The 21083-nt window shown below is 40.4% G+C and overlaps 1 protein-coding gene across 7 annotated transcripts in view; it reads right to left on the bottom strand.

The window, feature by feature from the left end:
• Positions 1-8386: 8386 nt before the first annotated feature.
• PHAF1 (phagophore assembly factor 1) overlaps positions 8387-21083 on the bottom strand; it is a 46521-nt gene continuing 33824 nt past the window's right edge. For 4 of the 7 annotated variants that reach the window (XM_048816343.2, XM_048816346.2, XM_075118336.1 and 1 more), the window contains exons 10-17: positions 20479-20612; positions 19163-19246; positions 18302-18384; positions 16958-17001; positions 14380-14423; positions 12788-12846; positions 10989-11061; positions 8387-10457 (exon numbers count right to left, since the gene is read on the bottom strand). In XM_048816343.2, coding sequence (XP_048672300.1) covers positions 10368-10457; positions 10989-11061; positions 12788-12846; positions 14380-14423; positions 16958-17001; positions 18302-18384; positions 19163-19246; positions 20479-20612 — 611 coding nt within the window. In that variant the 3' untranslated portion in view covers positions 8387-10367. The remainder of the gene's footprint in view (positions 10458-10988; positions 11062-12787; positions 12847-14379; positions 14424-16957; positions 17002-18301; positions 18385-19162; positions 19247-20478; positions 20613-21083) is intronic. The other 3 variants (XR_007352260.2, XR_007352261.2, XM_048816347.2) reach the window with 3 other exon arrangements.

Genomic DNA, 21083 nt, shown 5'->3' with positions numbered 1-21083 from the left:
CTAGCGAAGTGCTGCTGGGTGTAGACAGCAAACAGTAAAGGGAACTGAGGAAATACAAACAAGAACTGTTTCAGAGTAGCAACCGTGTTAGTCTATATTCGCAAAAAGAAAAGGAGGACTTGTGGCACCTTAGAGACTAACCAATTTATTTGAGCATAAGCTTTCGTGATGCATCCGATGAAGTGAGCTGTAGCTCATGAAAGCTTATGCTCAAATAAATTGGTTAGTCTCTAAGGTGCCACAAGTACTCCTTTTCTTTCTGCAAACAAGAACTGCTTTCACTGGAGTCCTTTGAAGAACAACGCTCACTCATAGCTTCTCCTTCGGCTCTATACTGCCTAACCCGTCCCTTCAACTCACCCCGACTAGGCTTATGGATTGTGTCTAACAGCTCCTTCCTGTCCCCCTTTGGCAAGGTCAGCCACCAGGCCAATAGAAGAACCAAGTTGATGCACGTCCCAGGGGATGTCCAGACCCTAGGGAGCCTGCCAGTGTCCAGGTAAGCCACTCCCACGCCCCTCTTTAAGACTGGAGGGCAGCATGGACCTGGTGGCAGTAAGATCCCAAAGGACAGTAGGGTAGAAGTGGCTTAGAGTGGCCACAGCAAGAACTGCTTAGGAAACAAGGGAGTGACATAGGAAGGGACAGTGGAAGTGGGGCTGGGATGGAGACTACCAGTAGCCTCAGAGACTCTCACGTGAGAGAAGGGGGAAAAACCCTGCTGGGTATGGGGCATAAGTAACTTTGGGCCTAGCACAATGTGGCTCCAGTCCTGACACAGACAAAAGTGGGAGTGGGTTAAAACAACCAAGGGTTGGCCTGGGGTGGGCTTGTTCCACCAGTCTAAATTGATTTTATTACACCCGTACAAACTCCCATTATAGAACCCTTAAACGGATTTAAAAAAAAACCCACTTAAACCTGTTTAAATTTGGTAATTTATTGAATTAAGCTAACCTGGTATAGTGCCTCTACATTAGGAGTTCGCACTTGTGTAGTGAAAGCTGTTTAGTCACATCAGCACAGGTGTTAGATGTCTACACTGAGGAGGGGTGTGAGTCTCAGCTCCCGTAGACATACTTACGTTAGCTCTGATCCAGTTCGCATAGGAAAACCAGTGTAGCTGTGATGGGACGAGCAATAGCAGGGGCTAGCCACCCAGAGGACATACCACCCAAGATGCTAAGTATGCACTCAGAGCAGCGAGCCCCTTCTGCCCCACCAGCTACGTTGTATTTTTAGCACACTAGCTCCATCCCAGGTAGTGCAGGCACGTCTCCTGTGCTGGGAATGACACCCTCAGCTTGAAACCCTGAGAAAGCCAAGTCCTGAGGTTAATTTAGAAGCAGGGAAACCATCCGTTCAGCAGTATCAAGCTCCACTTTGATAAGCTGGTGTCTCATCCCGAACATGCATAACTAAGGCTAAGTTTTTGCCAGGATATTTTTTAGTAAAAGTCATGGACAGGTCACGGGCAATAAACAAAAATTCACGGAAGCCGATGACCTGTCCTTGACTTTCACTAAAATTATCCCTGACAAAAGGGGTAGGTGGGTTCAGCATCCACTGCTGCTGGGGCTCACGGGTCCCCCACCACAGTGTCAGGGCAGCTGTGGGGTCCCCCCACCAAGGCGGGGGCTGGGAGCTCCAGCCTGGGGCAGAAAATGTCACGGAGGTCAAGGGATTCCATGACTTCTGTCACATAATCGTAGCCTCACCCAAAACATTTGGGATGCCTTTAAAAAAAAAAAAAAAAAAAGGAAAATTCTCTGTGAAGTGCGTTTACCGTGGAATAAGACTGACCATACTGATCCATTCGAAAAATTACAATCTAGATTGGAATTTTTAGAACCCTTACAGTAGATTCCAAGACTTTAATCATACATAGTGCTTTAAAATGGTTAAACTGAGTGTGCGTATATACATGTAAATAGAACTGGGGGGAAAAGATGAATTAAATTTAGGGCACACGTTTTGACCGAAAAGCAGAGGTTTAACGTTTTAACCCCACTTTCAAAAGGTTGTTCTGTAAGGGAAATGCCACCTTACCTTTAAAATAGTGCAGTCCATAAGCTGGGAGGAAATGGCTGTGACCCATCAAGAGAAATAGTTTGCTGCTAAATAAAGGATAGATTAGTGTCAACTGGGGATGTGGAACCAGGTTAACAGCTGGGAAGCAGCTTTACATTCCTTGTGGCTGAAATTCACGCAGGTACAGCAGAGAATGATGCACCACTTAAGTCACACCTGAGTCCTCAAAACAATGCATAGGTTTCCTGCAGGCCACTTGCACAGGTGTACATTTCATCACGTGAATCAGTTATTGCTTGGGACTGATCAAAGTCCCTTTATCTCATCCGCTGTTTGTCCTGTTTCAACACTGAAGACAACTTTTCTACCTTCCTTTTCCCTTTCTTCCTTATTTTAGGTGATTATATTTAACTCCGAGGCATCTTGGAATGTAGTTTGCATGAAGGGAGTGACTTGGAATAGAGTTGTATTGTATTCTATTGCAATTACCTCACTATTTATGCTTCCACCATGTTGGATCATATTAAAGAAGTTCTGTATTACAATCACAAATGAGTTTGATTCCCCATAGTTTAAATTCCAGGGTATTACTAATTAAGAGGTCTCTTGGTTTTTGGTACTGTTTCTCTCCCTCTATGTGTGAAACTTGCAAGCTGCTAATTGTGTTAGTACATTCTAAGACAGAGTCTGTTCTCAAAGCAATTCACAGACAGAGAGACTCAACGCAATACTCTAACAACAGAAACAGCACCCAGAGACTCCCCGCCCTTTTGTTGTATTAACAATTGTGATTAAAATAGAGATGGAGGATGTATGTGGATGGATGCTTGGTGTGGATAATAACTGAATGATCAGGGAGGTGCCAGCCTAAGAATCCAGTGTCCATCGGCTGAAGAAGGCGTCAAGTGGAAAGAGAGGACCCCCCGGAGGGCAGACTGGAATCCACCCAACAGCCTCAAGAATGGGAGAACCAAAGAACAAGATAACATCTTGGAGCCGTCAGGAATGTGCTATCTGCTGATTGATTCAGCAACAGCATGATGAAGCAATTCCCATAGACTGGCATAGGAAGAAATTCCTATAAAAATAGACTCTAAAAAGTGAGAACTTTGGGGTCTGATTCTGCAAACCAACTTCCAGGAGCATCACATGAGCATCTGACAAGGCCCTGCTCCCTCCTCATGTCCAGGCCACCTGGCCAGTGGCTTGGCATGAGCAACTCTAAGGCTGGTAACTATGATAACAACCTTGCAGAACCTGTGTGTGTGTGTGTATGTGTGTGTTTGTATGAATGAATGTGTGAATAAATATGAGATTGAATGGAATGTTATAACTATAACTAACTGCTTACTATGATTCTTTCTGTATTCACAATACATGTGGTATTTTGCCTTTTTCCCTTTAATAAGATCCTGCTGGTTTTTATTTTATTGGTATAACAACCACACAGAACCATGATATTTTGCTCTGACTTGGCTGAAAAGCCCATGTGATCACACCACAATAAACAAGAAGAGTATTTGTCTCGGTGCATAAGATGCAATGCTGGTGCTTATGAAAAGTGATAACCCTCAATTTCAAGCACGAGACTAAATAGTGTTACGAAGAACAGCTTTTTCAATAAAAGATGAGCAAAAATTCCTCCACTAAAGAGCTGTAAAATGTCACCAATCTGTAAATGCTTTTGCTACATTAAATAGTGTCTTGGAGCTAGTCTTCATATTCTAGAGCAAAAAAACTTTAGATTAAAGAGCACTCTAGGTCAGGTCCAAAGGCAAGACTTCAGATATGCAAGCTTATGCTTGTGCACAGTTCGTGGACTGCTCAGGCAAGCATAAAACCTTGATAAGGAAGGCAGGCTTGGATTTGCAAAGGAGCCTAAATGAGTTAGGTGCCCAAATTCCATTGAATTCCAACAGGAGCTGGGAGCTAACATGCATAGGCTCCCTTTGAAAATGCCAGCTGACATCTGTGTCTTTTGAACCAGGCTCTGATAATGATGAATCACCATCTGACCATGATGTTGAGCTGTAGGAAAGATTTATGCAGTTCTGAAATGGGAGCAATCATTAGTGCGTCTATCAGTTAGAACATACGGCCTGAATATTCCATTTCAGCATGAAATCTGTTTAGAACTAGAGGTAAAATGGACCTTGGCAACGGAAAGTTGGGTTTTCCTGATGGGAATCACATGGTTGGAAACAGTGCACGGAGTGCACACAGCTCTATGAACCCTGCTTGTCTGACTCATGTGAGTAGGCTAGTGAAGTCAATGGGTTGCTTGCAGAAGTAAGGAGAGTAGGATTTGGCCCCATATCTGATAAGGAGGACAGGAGGATCAGCTTTATAAAGAGAGGGGGAATTGGGAAAAGGTCAGCACTGTGGGAGTTGCTACACACAAGTCAGGCAAAAGGGCTACTCATGAAACAAGGCAGCAACACATGCTGGAGAGGGCTGCACTTGGGAACTGGTTGGATTAGAGAAATAGGATTATATTTCACATTATTTTTCCAAAGAGAAAATATATACAACTAAATAAGATAAGGGGGTAATTTATACCTCTTAAGCGGCAGTGTGCTGTAGGGGCCAGAGAGTGCAAGGTCCGTGTAAAGGCATAAATGTCTCCAGAGACACCAGGGGGAGCACAGCCCGAGACAGACTTGGATACACATTTAAGACGTAGCTGTTTTCTGCAGCACAGCCATCTGGGTGCTGTCCGGCACTCACGGAACACAGACACCACCCCCCCTCGGTGATTCAGAACTGCCAGAAGCCACAAACCCCATATACGTTGCACACCAGAAGACAAATTATGACAAGATGCCACGCCATCTCCTCTAATGCACCTACATTAGGGACAAGCATCTTTTGGCCCAAGACAAACAGCAGCAAATAAAGAAACAGATATTAAAGAAAAAAGGGTTACAACCAGCTACTACAAAGAAAGCTGCTTCATTTTTGGCCTCCCCCACACCATTTTTAAGGCCCCTCTCCCCACATCCAGCCAAACATTCTTAACTCAGCTGATCAGCAGCAGGCGCCTGATAAAGCCAAGGAAGACAATTTGCTGTCCCCATCCCCACTCATTTTAACTATTTGGTGTGAGCGTCTCTACAGCGGATCCCTCTGCCTCCAGATCAGGTCATTAAAAGCGCTCCTGATGCACCCATACTGGCCTCTTACTCTTCTTCCTATCTTTCCTTCCCTTCAGCATCGTTTGCAGTGGTGCCTTTAATATTGCCTCCTTGAGAAACTGCCAGCTCTCCTGAACGCCTATTTCCCTTAGATTTTCTTTCCGTGGAACCTTATCTACCAGTTCTCAGAGTCTGTTAAAGTCTGCTTTTTGGTAGTCCATTGTCCCTATTCTGCTAGTCTCACTCCTTCCTTTCCTTAGGATCATGCAATGTGTCATTTCAAGATCACTTTCACCCAAATTGCCTTCCACCTTCAGATTCGCTTCCAATTCCTCCCTGCTGGTCAGAATCAAGTCTAAAATGGCAGTCCACGTGGTTACTTTCTCTATCTTCTGAAACAAAAAGTTGTCCCAAATACATTCCAAGAACTTATTGGAAATTTTGTGTTTTGCCTTATTACTTTTCCAACAGATGCCTGGCAGTTAAAGTCCCCATTACTGCTATGTTGGTATTCTGGATATTTTTGTTATTTTTTCTAGCAATATCTCATCATCCTCTTTATCCTGATTTGGTGGTCTATAATAGACCCCTGCCAATATTAACCCCCCCTCCCTTTTTTTTTTTTAGCCCTTTTATCTTTATCAAAGACTCTCAAACTGGTTTGCCTCCCACTTCCTTCTGGGCCTCAGACCAAGTGTATATATTCATGTATAATGTAATACCTTCTCCCTCTGCTTCCTAAACAAGCTATACACCCCTATACCAATATTCCAGTCACGAAATTTATCCATTCAAGTTTGTGTGAAGCCAATTAAGTAGCTTATGTACGAATATTTCTAGTTCTTTCTGTTTATTCCTCATACTCCTAAGCATTTGCGTATAGTCATATAAGACGTTAAGCAGTTTCTCCCACTGATTTCCCTGTTGTGGCTTATGACCATTGTGATGGGGATTGTCACCCCCGGGGTGCAGTCTGGGAGCTGTGGGAACCTCTATGCCCTTCTAACCACCCAGCTGGGCTGGCCCTGTTCACACTGCTTTGTCGGAGATAACAGGGCCTGGAAAAGCTGGCTATATCACCCGACAGGTGGTGCAACACGCCCAACTGAGTTACCTGAGTGCTTTACCTAAGCCACTCAAAGACAGGCAGCCAATTTCCCAGCTCCCTGAATATAATAACCCAGAATTATATTGTCTTACACCACACAGAAATCTCTACAATGTAAGCTCATTAATAAAGTTCGCCTTTCCCTCAATGTGGGAAAGATACGTAACAGCCTTTGCTCACAGAGCTGAGATTTTCCCCAGACACTTCACTTAAAGGCACACCGATTTAGATAAAGCATACAACAAGTTTATTAACTACAGAAAGACAAATTATAAATGATAGCAAACAGATCAAAGCAGATTACCTAGCAAATAAACAAAACCGCAAACTAAGCCTAAAATACTAGATAGGATTTGAATTAGCAATTTCTCACCCTAACTGATGATACAAGCAGTCCACCAAGTTTCCATACATAGGCTAGAAATCCCTTTAGCCTGGGTCCAGCACTTCCCCCAGTTCAGTCTTTGTTCCTCAGGTTCCAGGAGTTCTTGTGTGGAGAATGAGGCCAAGAGATAATGTCACACCCCACCTTATGTAGCTTTTCCATATGGTGGGAACCCTTTTTTCCAAACTCAGTTTTCAGTCCAGCTTGTGGAAAAATACAGGTACCAAAATGGAGTTCGGTGTCATGTGGTCTGGTTGCATGCCCTGCTGAGTCATAGTAGCCATTACTCACAGGCTGGCTGAAACATTTACAGGAAGGCTAACCAGGTGGGCAATATGCTTCTCCTAAGGCCTACTGTTTCCCCTAATGGCTCATTACCCTGAACAGGCTCTTCACAACCAACTCTCTAGACTGGAAGCACTTTGCCTAGTGGGTGTCACCCAGGTGTAACCACATTTGAAATACAGATACATAGTAAATATTCATAACTTTAGATACAAAAATAATGCATGCACACAAATAGGACAATCGTTCAGCAAATCATAACTTTTCCAATGAAACCTCACAAGATGCATCTTGTACCAGATGCATCATACATTATAATCATATCACAACCATACAACTATGATGAATATGGGGTGCAGTGTCACAACCATAGTGTAGTTTTCTGTGCTCCCTTCCCTCTCCCCCAAACATCTAGCCTTCTGTTAAGGTCGGGATTTTTTATGCTTACCTGTGGTCTGCTATCACCTTCCCCCTTTTAATCTAGTTTAAAATCCTCCTCACTAGGCTGGCAAGTTGGTGAGCAAAGATGCTTTCCCTCTTTTTAGTCAGGTGGATTCCATCTCTTCCCAGCAGACCTTCTCGGAACAGCATCCCAGGGTCAAGGAAGCAGACATCCTCCTGTTGACACCATCTGTGCAGCCATGCATTCATATCCAGGATGTATGTGTCCCTGCATGGGTCCTTACACTCAACCAGGAGGATGGATCAGAACACAGCCTGTGTCCTCCCCTCCCCCTTGCTCCCAGGGCACCGCAGTCACTGCGGATCTGCTTGGGGTCAAGCTAGGCAATATCTGCTCATGTGGATGAGCAGCATGGGGCAGTGGCTAGACCAACAGATGAGCCTCGGCGAACTTTCTGTAACATCTGGGATGTGGGCTCCAGGCAGGCAGCATGTCTCCTGAGACATGTCGGGCTGGCAGAATGATGCCTCCGTCCCTTTCAGAAGGATGAGCCATGGAAGAGCAAAAGTCTATATTTCTCTATAAGATGGTGAAAATTTTGCTAACCCTCACCCCCAGGACAGAACTCCTAATCTGGAGTCTCATGCAGGTCAATTTTCAAAAGAGATTTAAGAAAATTAACTAATAATTAGCAATCATATTTTAGCATTATATTTAGGAACAAACATGAATTTATACCACACCTTTTATTCTAATATCTTGAAGTGCTCTATAAATACTTACATTTCAAAACTCTGTGAGGTAGCTACATTCTGAAATAAATGCATTTTCATAAGAGTAAACTAAAGCGCAGACAGTTTAAGTGACTTGTCCAAGTTTACACAAGCCAGTGCTAGAGATTAGAGCAGAACCCTGGGTTCTTTATTTCCAACTCCCCGGTAAAATTAATCTGCATATAATAAGTAAATGATATGAAATAAAGCAAAAGCATTCACCACTTTTTTACAAAAACACCCAGCAACTGTATGCAACACAAAACAGTAACTGAGAGTCGCATTTTATTTGTCTTTCAGTGTACATGCTCATTATGTATTCTGTTTAATTTACAGAAGGTCTATGTAAACCAAAATGAAAATGAGAGAGGAAACAAAGAAATAGATTGAGGTGTAGAATTTTCTCAGCAAGCAATGATCACAGGAAACAGCACAGATTGAGCAGGAATTCAACAGGAGTAACACCTAAGAATAACGAAGGTAAACAGTAACTTTTTCTTTAGATAGATTCTCAATAGGGCTTTTTTGTTTTAGTAAAACACTCTAGAATGTCACAGTATACAGGAAGACTAAATGGCAAAGAATATCATACGCACAAACTCTTACACTCACACACACCAAATCACATTTATCCCTGCTACTGGTCCAGGATCCAAAACACTAGTTAACATTCTATTTCCTACCTCCCATTCACTGATAAACTATACAGGATTACACTGTACATGGCGTTAATTACAAAAATGTCATATTTACAAAATCTGTACACACATTGTAAAACTCACAAAATTGTTGTCTATGTATCACAACTTGCTACACCAAAATATTAAAAATGGGACAAAATTATACATTTCTCTTTCCATTTTTAAAAAGGGTTAATATGTCAAAGAACACACACTACTTTCCCCAATAAGACTGTAAGAGAACTACAAACCCAAAGCATTCCACTTGAGATAAAATGCAGTGAGCAGCATTTCCTGACTAGAGAAAAGCCTATATCCGGTTTCCTGGGGGTGGGGTGTGCAGTTAGATTACATATACAGAAATGGTGAAACTAGACTGAGGATGTCTTTGGCTAAAACTTTGGCATTAAATAAAAGTCATAGTTCAGAAGACATGGGAAGAGGTTGCTTGGTGCTGGAGGAGTTGGGGAATTTTTCTTTCAATCATCTACGTACTCACTACAAATTCTCTTTCCTTTCTCCTTTTCTACAGGAAATAGGGAGCAGCTGGGGGGTTTGGAACAAACATGTTCCAGTACATCGAGAGATGAGGCACCTGCATTTTCTGTTACGGGACGTATTTTTTAAAATTTTTAAGTATGAAGAAAAATGGTATAAAAAAAACCAACACCCACTTCTTTCAGTCATAGGAATAATCTCTTCCAGATTTTTGTTTTTTTTTGGGAAACGGCATAGGAAAAAAAGTTAGCAAACCAGGCATGGCAGAAAACCAATTGCTTCAGCACGTCAAGTAAATATTAGTGCAGGAAGGTGGACTATTCGTCAGTCCACCACATAAATAAGCTTACTGCACAGCGTACATTAAATAACCATCACACCCCGTACACAGATGCTCCTCAGTGAAGATAACGTTTATCAAGTAATTAAAGTGTATGTAGTGCAAATGGTACACAACCAAGTATTATGCACATGCTACTTGCTTGTTCTGAAGTTACACAAAGATGTGGTGCCTGAAATCCTGGATATATATACACCCTTGTCACACTTGGTACCATGTCCTAAGCCACAGAAATATCGACGTGTTTATATTTGTGTGTGTGTGTGTGTGTGTGTGTATACACACACACACACACACACACACACACACACTTGGTTTCTTAAAATAGGACCACCACATCAATACAGTAACACAAACACAGACTAATATCAATACCTGTTTCCAGATGCTCCAAGGCTCAGAAAGTTTGTGCTTCTAACTCTTGCAGTCATTAATGTTCCTTCTGCCAGCTCAGGAAGGATAGACAGTCTCTTCAGGTCTGTGCTGCGCAGGAGACGGCCAACCGAGAGGAGTAAAATGACAACACAGGCATCTAGCTGCTTTCCTCCATCACTAGTTCCATGCCTTATGATGAAGGGTTGAGAGAATTTCCCCTCCGCACCACGCATGGAAGGGAGGAATTTTATTTTGAAAAAAAATCATACCATGCTTTCCATATAAGTGGCAGTAAATCAAGGCACGCTGTACTAGTTTTGTAGCATTTAGATTAGCTGATTTTGAAGATGATGCTTCATTGAGGAAGGTCCGACGTTCTCAGCTGGCTGCTGGGCCTTGCTGGGCCATACAAAGTAACAGATGCTATGTGATTATTCTGCATCACCTGCAAGAGGATGGCAGAAAAAAAGAGAAATTAAAAAAAAAAAAAATCCCATATGCCAAAGGGAACTCAGAAAGTTGCAAGTGACACAGTTACAGTATTTATATGCTTGAATGAAGAGAGATAAAAAAAAAATTAAGCAACTGATAGGTGGAATTAAAACACTTAAAAGATCTTTGCCAATTCTGAAAAATTACTATTAAATTTCCAGGCTTCCTTTAGAGTCACACTTGTTGTTTAACACGGGCACTCACCACCGCCCACAAGTATTTTGTGAGAACTAAGCACGTCTCCCAATAGTATGAGACATGTATGACAAGACAGATGCACCAGCCTTAAACACAAGAGATGCATTAAACCTGGGGAGAGGGTTGGCAAATGTCCCACTTGTGCCATGTTCCCTGATATTACAGATGCTCTTGAATGCTGGCTCTCGTAGGTATATAGGAAAGACAAAAAGCTGCATTAAAATCCAGAAGCAAACGCCACACCATCTTCTCCCACCCAAATGAATTTGAAAGTTTTTTTCCTAACCTCAAAGATCATTCGCTGCAGTCCAAAACAAAACGTTGATCCAAATGGGTTAGTATTGTTTGGAGAGGATGACCTTAAAAAAGAAAAAAAAAAAAATGGGTGCATAAGAGGTTGGAATTTCTTCATGAGAAATAGCAGCCACCCATTATTATGTGGCAAGTTGCTCACATTTCTCTTATGCCAAGATTATTTAAATTGGGAGGGATTACATTTATCTGTACTATGATGCTATGCTGCTTTTGGATTTCAAATGGGTCACACCTCAGAGTGGTGCTGAAATATGGGGGGACTTAGGAGGACCTAGTGGAACAAAATAAGCAGTTATTAGTGACTGCAGGTGACCGATCTTATTCAACCAAGGCTGGAGAGGAAAAACTGAACATAAACCAAGTAACACAGAAGAAGGAGCTCAAGAAAACGAGGACTTTTTCAACGAGACCTTTCTGTGCATGCACACACGTGTGCATCTCTCCCCCACTCCTTTTTCAAGTGAAAATTACTAGGAACCCTATTTTTAAAGGTATCTTCTGCACCATGTATATTAATCTAGTGATTTTAATATATTGAATCTCTAGCAAAGTAGTTATGTTCGAAGTGACATGCCTAATTAAATTTAGAGTTACCTTTAGAAAATTAATGCATTTCTTGACTTTCACATATGCTTCATAAACATTTAAGTTATACAAGAACTAAATGCTGTTTTGTTTTTAAGAGAATTGCAGCAGTCAGTGAATATGGGCCCAATCCAAAGCCCCTCTGAAGTCAAAGGAAAGACTCCCACTGACTGCAATGGACTTTAGGTCAGATCCTTAAAACACCTGGAAAATATAAATTTTAAAGACTTGTTTATACTGTAGTTTCAGCGTAGTTAGGACTGATTTCTGGGTATAGTTTTCTTCCAGATATATTCTATTCTTAAGTTCTGGCTTCTTCTACAATTGGAGAATTTCTTTAACTGAATGTGACATAGCAAATGTGCCTTATAAAGCAAGTTTAGTTGAACTATTCTGAACAATCCACATTAAAAATGGAAGAGCTTGATTCAACAGTGCATTACCATAGTTCTATCCTGATGCTGCCCTAGTGATTTTACAGGAGTAAACTGGAGTAATGCAGTGAGGAATCAGGCCCACAATCATTTAAAAACAAACTCAATAGTAATTAGCAAAAGCCTGGTGAAAACAGAGCCACGGTTAAGCATTTCTGAAATTTATGAAAGATTTTGAAAAGATTTATGAAAGACCATGACTTTTAGCCTCACACTGCTCTCACTCTTGTACTCGACAAAATTACTCACATTTTGTAAGTGATTTCAGTGCTGGTGAAAGGTGCTAGAAATGACAGCCATGCAAACTTGTGGCCCGTGCTTTATCCACAGAACTGGCATAATACAGGTAGAAGTAGTGCAAATTTCACATACTGCTCCACCCATGTTCTTCAACCCTGCATGGAGGAGCTACCTCCAGAAAGGGTGAGGAAGGAAGTTTTGACTCCAGGCCCATTCAATCCTTTGAGACCAAGTGCTAATAAGGGTGCTAAGTATGTGGATAATTTGCATTGTGGATACCTGCCCACTGGAATTGGGCTGAGATCACCCATGCTTCATATTACAGATTCCTGATTTCCCCAAATGGTAGTGAGCTTTCCTAGCTAGAGGCAGCAGAACTGATGCTTCAGCAGCAAAGAGATGGCATAAATCCTGATGATAATTACTACCAGACCTATCCTTGCGGTAATCATCTGTCATCAGCTCACTTCCTGCCAGCAATACAGGATAATAAGACAGACAGCATCTTTACCTATGAAGTACCACTGGCTTTTCCACAGGATGTCCCAGAAGATCCTGAATACTATCCCACTGTAATTACATTAAAAGGGTGTTAGAATAAGAGAGTGACAGGAAAGCTTTTCTTTATACAAAGGGGGAGGTTCATGCACATTTTGGTTGTAGCGTTGGTGCAAACCACAAGGCAGCACAGAGTGCCATGAAGCATGAAGGTTATGTTTACAGAGTGTTTTGTGACTGGAGCCAGCTTTACTCAGCAGAACCTGCAGCTAGGAGACTGCTCTGAGTTTAAAACTAGCTTCCATTTTAGATGGAAAGTGGACTTTAATTGAAAACAAAAAAAAAAAGAATGAAATATTATTATAACCTCTGTGGGATTGATGGCAGAAACACAAAGCACAGTGTCCATCATTTTAAGGAGATATTTCAAAGAAGGCGGCATCTGAAATTTCCCACAGGAAGGCACTCTCTTAGAACTTTGCTGAGATCAAGTTAGCATCACTGTCTTTTCTCAGTTACAAAAGCCTTTGGTTGGTTCACTATGCAAGACAGGCATAGTATTTATTTGACTGAGAATTCCCAGTACTATCCACTCCTGTGGCATGACAGCTTATGAAGCTAGCTTTATATTGAAGGGAAGTAACAATGCAGCGAAGGACTGAAGTATATCAAATAATTCAACCAGAAAGCAAAGGAGGATACAGGCCTCCTGCCTTCAGTAAAGCAGTCAATACTCTGCACCGGCATTTAGATATTCCAATTACCATAACACCTGGGTTCACCTCACAAGCCCAGTCTCATTCCCTAGGCTGGCAGGAACTAAAAGTGCTGCAGGGTAGAAGTGTGTGGTGTTTATGCCTACCTGGATGTCAAAGGCATCTCTGCATGTGTAGTGGAAGCTTTTCTACTTAATGCTTCCTTGCTTGGTAAAATACATGATGTATTTAACCAAAAAAACTGATTTACTGTTATCTGGTGGATTTTTTTTTTTTACATTGTTTTCAGAAGGTTTGAATGACGGGTCATTCATTATGCAATAGAAACCACTGTCAAAAAGTTCTTTACGAAGTGCAGACAACCCCCAAAGCAAGTGCCAAAAAAAATTCACAGGTGTACTCTGAAAAAAGTACCTGGGTAAATGAAATTCCTAAGAATGCAGAGTTATCTTGTCACTACTCTATAGATATTTAATTAATCTGTAACAGTTACTGTCAATCCATCCATGCAAAATTATTTCTAGCTAAACTCCTGATTTTCACCATTAATATTACATTTCAAAGGTATCTCTAATCTTTCTTAGCTGCCTTAAAATGGGAAACATAACATAATTTACTGGAAGACAAAGCCCAAGGTTTGACTGCACTATATTTCTGACCGTGTTACGAGTAAAAAGTTTGAACTACAACAATTTCACTGAAGAAATCCAAATCCATAAAAAAATTAAAATTAAATTTTGGTGGGAGGAGAGTAATTTGAACTCTCTTATTTTAAAAACCATCTTTCTATACTGCTATTATTTCTGTGACACATGGTCAGAGTTCTGCACACTCAGCAGCCAAGGAATTTATATTGGCAACTGTTCTCGTTCGTTTTATGAAGACTCACCTTGCTGTACGTTGTGCACGTTTCAGTCTGTGAATCCGAACTATCTGTGGAAGGTAAACAAAAAAGGCTCGTCTGGAAATTAAATTTGAACTGGTACTTTCTTTGAAATGTATCCAATATGAGAGTTTGAAAAATGATTTCAGAGATCAGGGAACATGAAAACATAACACTGGAGCAGTAAAATTTACCGATAACCAAAGCGGTCAAAATAACACAAAACAAAAAAATCCCACTGATTAAACATAAATCCACTAGATTAAGTAATAACTCTGGAGACACAGATTTGCCCATTCACTATTTTAAAAAGTAAGCTTTAAAGCTTAAATGGCTTCTAAGAGAAAAAAGAAAATATAGGAGTGAAAGAAACAAGACATTATTTATCTCTCTGTGCACTGAAATGACTTGTCAAAACTGTACAGTGTCAGGTAATATGCATACCGTAGCAACAAATCAACTCTTGTGGATGAGCTACTTTGCAAAGACTGGTTTCAGAGTAGCAGCTGTGTTAGTCTGTATCCGCAAAAAGAAGAGGACGACTTGTGGCACCTTAGAGACTAACAAATTTATTTGAGCATAAGCTTTCGTGAGCTACAGCTCACTTCATCAGAGCCGGACTAATAAATTTATTAGTCTCTAAGGTGCCACAAGTCCTCCTTTTCTTTTTGCGAAGACTAAGCACCGTATGCATTTGAGAAGCCAACAAATCCTCAGATTTGACCCAGTCACTCCCAAAGCAAAATGGTTTAAGTGCTCCCTACAAGATAAAAACTGCAAGGCACACCTTGATGGAACACTCCTCCCCACTCCCCCCAAAAACATTATGAATATATGGGCACAAGTTGTGCCAACCTCCTCTGCTTTCCAGACTGGCTCCATTTATATGAGCTGGTAGAACTGAAGTGTACAAGAACTTTGCTCTCTGAAGAGCAGAGAACGCAGGAATCGTGGGAATCTGAATTTCTTGTTTCTCACAAGAATGAAAAAAGACAGAATGGAGGAACAGCATCACATATGGTTTGCAGTTCCAACAAACCAGGCACGCCAAATTCCTTGCTGGCCATTTTTCCAGCCTATGAGTGTTTTCCTTCCATCTCTGGACTTTTTAAAATGGAAAACATCTTCTCTGGGGGCAACCATAAAGTGTTCTTTAATCCAACCGAAGGCTCATTTATATTGTCACTCACCACCAAGCAAGTGGTTTCTAATACAGCTGGGTTCAGTGTTTAAGTAATATGCCCACTGTACACCAATGAACTGTCAGCGATAAAATTGCACTGCACATTGCCAGCCCATGGAAGGGTATACAGACTTTTCAATGGACTTCATACTATCAGTGTTGTTAAGTTTCAGTCTCGTGGGTGCATGTTGGGGAAAGAAAAGGGTGAATAAAATAAATCAAATATATCCATAATAGAGGCACAAAACTACTTAGACTGAATACAAGTATTGAAATGTGAGTGTGAAAAACTGCATAAGAGCCTTAGGGAAACATATTTAAATAGGAAGTGAAGGGAAGTAAGTGCTGGTATTCTCAGGTACATCATAAATTTGATTTTCATTTAAACACACACAAGTGTACACCCCACCCCGCTTCCTTTCCCTTATTTTCATCCCAACTCAGATTCTCACTGATGTGACTTCCATCAAAGCACTGTGCTTTATGCAGGTGAGTGCTTTCAAGGGAGACAATCAATGTTGTCAGTGGGTACGATGACAAAGGGATCTCTGGCAGCAGTTTAGCCAGCATTCTATATCTTGTCTAGGATATTAAAGCCCCAGTTCAACAAGGTACTTACACACATGCCTAGCTATGTTATGCAGGAGGTTAAACTAGACTACCATAAAGGACCCTTTTGGCCTTAAAATTTATGATTCTTTAAGCATGTGAGTATCCCCGCACTTTAAAGAGATTAATCGCATGCTTAAAGGTTAGGCACATTTTTGAGTACGTTGCTGAATCAGGGCCTGTGTGCAATAAGAGACTTAGGAGGCAAAGTCCTAAACTCTTTCCTGAGCCTGGAGATTCCCAGATGATAGTTACATAGAGGCATATGCCACATACTGTAGGGTCATAGTTATTCTTATGAATAACTCAAATTACATTAAATATAATAAACAGACCTTGTGAGTGGTGAAGGGAAAAGAGTTTCATAAGTGACTATCAAGATAACAGTTTAAAAATTCAACAAAGGTAGATTGGAAGGATCAGATCAGATTCACTTTGCCCTACAACTTTTGGGCCTTAATGAACAACATAATTCATGTTAACAACGCATGCAGCAGCACTCCTCCAGGAAACTAGCAATGCTATGTTATAGCCACACACACGTAGGCCTGCTCAGGGTAAGGAAGGTTAGCCTAAGAATGAAGCGGGAGTGGCCAGTGAACTAAAATCTTTAAACATTTTCCTTACTACACATACTAGAAAACTGTTCAAAAGATCTCTCTTTCCTACTATCGTCAGCACTTCTATTATCTTCTGTTGTTTGAGACTATATTTGAAGTGAAAATTGGTCCACTCTTTTCCCTTTTGTATTTTCTTTCACAAACCCCTGGAGCAGGAGGATGGATTACTGACCTCGCTTAACGGCTAGTGGAATCTTGAATTCACAACGATGGTATCTAGAACATTGAAATTGTAAAGCTGTTACAAAACACAGGAATCAACAGAAACTAGGTAGCACAAATGGACCTAGAAATGCTTTAGTGAGCAGTTCCCTGTGACTAAGGGCACATCCACACTGCCCCACAGTTCAGACACGGTGTGCAAATAGTAGTGCACGCCACAGTGCTGCACTGTAACACTCCCATGTGGATGCTGCGGGCATGAACACGACTGTAGTCAAGATAGCTAGAGATTAGAAGTGTGGGGAAAAAACCCCACACCACTAACTGAAATAGCTATATCAGCAAAAGCCCTAGCCACAGTTATAATTGCAAAAAAATCCTTTTGCTACTTCAGCTTATTTCATTCAGCGAGCTGGTATAAGCTGTATTGGCAAAATAACTGTTGATATAAACTGTGTGTCGCCAAGAGAGTTTGCTGGTATTGCTATGCCAGAAACCCTTCCTAGGGTAGACAAAGACTATGAAATCACAGACTGATGTGGAAAATATGACGTCGAAGGCTTATATCATCAGTTGGGAAATAAACAGTGGGAAGTTTTAAGAAACAGTCTTTGCAAATCATTCTCTTTTGTCATCCAGAGAGAAGAAATGAAAAATTCTCAAAAAAAATTACAAATAAAACACACCCATTTTTGAACAACATTTGCCAGTAGGCATCACCAGCTCTTCAATGAAGGGGAAAAATACTGGGGAAATTTATGGGAGAATACCATGTTATTGGTTAGATTATGTGACCTCACTGTTCTCTGTCTTCTTGTGAACAGCCACTGAAATATCTACAGGCTCTCTACAGACTATTGCAACATTCACCACACTCCAGTGTATTCACTTTTATAGTTTTAACAGCTAAAACTTCCCAAATGCTGTTTTGTTTCTACTTGTCAAATATACAAAGTCCACCTTGTACAAGCACTGCTTATAATGAGTGAACTAATAACTAAACTATTCAGAATTAAGTTTAAAAGTTTGCTAATGCTCATGACTATCCTCTCTAAAAATGTATGTACTTCCTATCTATGCTGTGATGTTTTATTATTAAACATTACGTGGCATGTGACTTTGAAGTAGTGCTTGCTGTCCCCTCATAAGTCTCTTTCTAATGTATACTTATTAATGCACAAGAGTTAAAAACCAGAGCTAAGAAGTGTCCTAACAATGGTGGCCTGAAATCCTTTCAAGTTCCCACTAGATGAATCAAAGCTGCTCAACAGAAACTACAGGAACTATAGAAGGTTGACGCAGGATTTACTAGTCGCAGAGTTTGCATTTTTCTAGACTACTTCTCTGTACTCACATGTTAAAGTTGTAATGACCAGGATAATTTGTATGCAAGACAAATTTCTTCACCTTGTGAGTATTTGCATCAAAAAGAATATCCTGTTGAAAACAAAGGAGATAGACACGAGCAAAACAGTTTGGTGAGGGAATGTAGTTTTTCCTCAATATGCAGTAAGAAGGGTCTAACGATACAGTAAAAATAAAAACAAACAAAACAAAAAAAGCCTTTACAATATAAGAGGGACATTTTATGTATAAATTCAAATCTGTATTTCTTCCAGCAAGTGCATATGCAACTATAACTATATGGCTAGTTTGATGCTGAAATTGCTAATGTTAGCAGTTTCGCTGAGCAAGTCTATTTTATCTGCCTATTATAGTTCACTTTACATTGATGCAAGATGGAAAGCCAACATGCTTATGACACAAATTACCTGAGGTGCTAAAATGAAGATGAACATGGGAGGAAAATTTGTTACGAACTCCACAGAAATACAAAAAAATAAAAGTCAGGCATGGGAACGGCGAAATAGTATCTGGTGGGGTAGAAAAGGCTAGATTTTGGAAACAAGGGCCTCTGTTCCTACACATTAGGGGTGTGATAAGAGCACTAAAGGGGATGCCAGACAAACACTCAAGAACCACTCCATGGATTGTGGGAAAATGGTAAAATACCATTGTTCAAGTCTGACTTAATTTGAGCATTTTCAATCCCATTTTTCATATTCAAAGATTCCTGAGGCAACCACTGAGAGTTTTGCACAATGTTAGTACTTGTATCAAACACCAACGTGAGATACTTAGTCATTCTCTAAAGGGTACATTGGATGGCTGATTCAAATTAAAAATGGCTTATTTATGGAAGTCTTCAACTTACCACTCCAAGCGTGAAGTAATTAAAAAAGTAGTCATTGCACTTTGATGGAACCTGCTTATGGGGGGAGGGTGAATGAATTTTCATCTGCAAAGAAACCCACAAATAGATTTATCAGTGCTTACCATAGCTAAAGTATTATCAATACGTTTACTTTAAAAACAATTTTCCAAGGTCTGGTTTCACACTAGTGTCCATACATTTTCTCTCAGATTCAAATTCTAAATTATCTTCGTGAAAAAGTATTTTATATTTTAATACTGTGAGGAGTCTATCTAATCTGGGCTATGTACAACCCAGACTACTGAGGGGTTCCATTTCAATTAGGAGATAAGGGAATTTTATCAGAATATTTATGTAGTAGTCAGCTCCAAATGTCTTCAACAGGAGGAGCTGGGATTGCCTAGCACAGAAATAAGATTATACTACCGGCATTATATAAATAGCAAATAAAAAGATTACTCTAAATTAAAGGAATCCATCTTTAAATACTCTGTTCTTATTGTGTTAACACACCATATATCCCTGCACCCAGAAGTGAGAGATAGGAAAAGACTACTGAAAATGCCTCCTCCTGGCAGCAAAGCGAGAAGAGTCCTCCAGGTATCTGTGAAAAACTTATTCTATTGCCTAATACAGAAAAAGGTTTATATGCCTCTATCTACACCTTTCAGTGAAATAAAGATGAGGCAGGAGGAATTCAGAAGAGTTTAAAAGTGAAAACTGCTGTGGAGTTTAAAAGTGAAAACTGCTGTGGAGGTAGCTTTAAATAAATATAAATGATAATTAGGTTAAAAATGTAAAGCCTCATGCTTACTGCAGGATCACCAGCTGCTGGCAACAGTTTGATCTGACATGAGGGGGTGTGTGTGTGTGTGTGTGTGTGTGTATTATATACATAAATAGTGAGTGTGTTTTTTCATATTATAAACATAAAGAACACACACAAATTTTACCTAAAATGTACCTTTAATTTTAATTAAAAAGAAAAAATAACCCAGAAACCAGCGTACAGTTTTTAGGACTTGTCCATATTCAAAGTTGAAGCAGTTTACATTGGTTTGGAAGCAGATTAAGTTAATCCAGTGCAAGACAGTGTAGGCACCTGTAGTTTGATTTAAATTAGGTTTATACATCAATTATTGATTCCTTACTAAATTAAACTAAACCCATATAAACCAGGTTTAAATCAGATTAAGAGAATGTCCAGCCTGTGTTTTGCACCTGTTTAAAATCAGTTAAAAAATCCCACACCATCTTTAAACTGCAGCAACTCTGAATATAGACATGGCCCTAGAATTAGGAGTGCCTTTTCCTACCTTGTCTTCTGACTTGTAAAAGACTTTGTGCGGAGACCCCAAAGTGCTCAGAACATCTTGGCATGAATCACCAAAGTACACACAGCGCTCAAATACCCGCATCTTGGCATCAGCTAATACACCTGGGCCACAGCCTGAAGAATGGGGAACAACAGCCTAATGTTCATAATTCCTCGATCACAACACTACACAAAGAATGAATAATCACAAATCCCAGCACCTAGCTGGTTAAGGGGATGGAATGCAAAGAAGTTCCTTTAAGACAATTTTGCTGTACTGAATTCAGTTCTTAACTCTGATGGCAGTTTACACACAAAAAGGTCTCATCTAGGTAATGTGGTTAACTGTCACAGACCCTTATTTTAATGGCTAAATTAATTGAGTATGATTCCCTGAGCAGTGGAATAAGAACAACTCTTCCCCTATCTCTTTTCATTTTTCAAAATGCAGTTTACTTATTTGCACTGTCAGTCTCAAATTTGATCAATTGGTATCAAGTATAAGTGTGAGCAGTTAGCTATGTCTGTAAGAGGTTTAACTGCAGTATTGGAAGCACTGTGGGAGTTGTACGGTTTTAAAGGTTATAAAACAGTGTGTAATCTGAC

The sequence above is a fragment of the Caretta caretta genome, chromosome 12 (assembly GCF_965140235.1).
Source record: "Caretta caretta isolate rCarCar2 chromosome 12, rCarCar1.hap1, whole genome shotgun sequence".
Taxonomy (NCBI): Eukaryota; Metazoa; Chordata; order Testudines; family Cheloniidae; genus Caretta; species Caretta caretta.
This window is presented reverse-complemented; position numbering and strand designations above follow the sequence as displayed.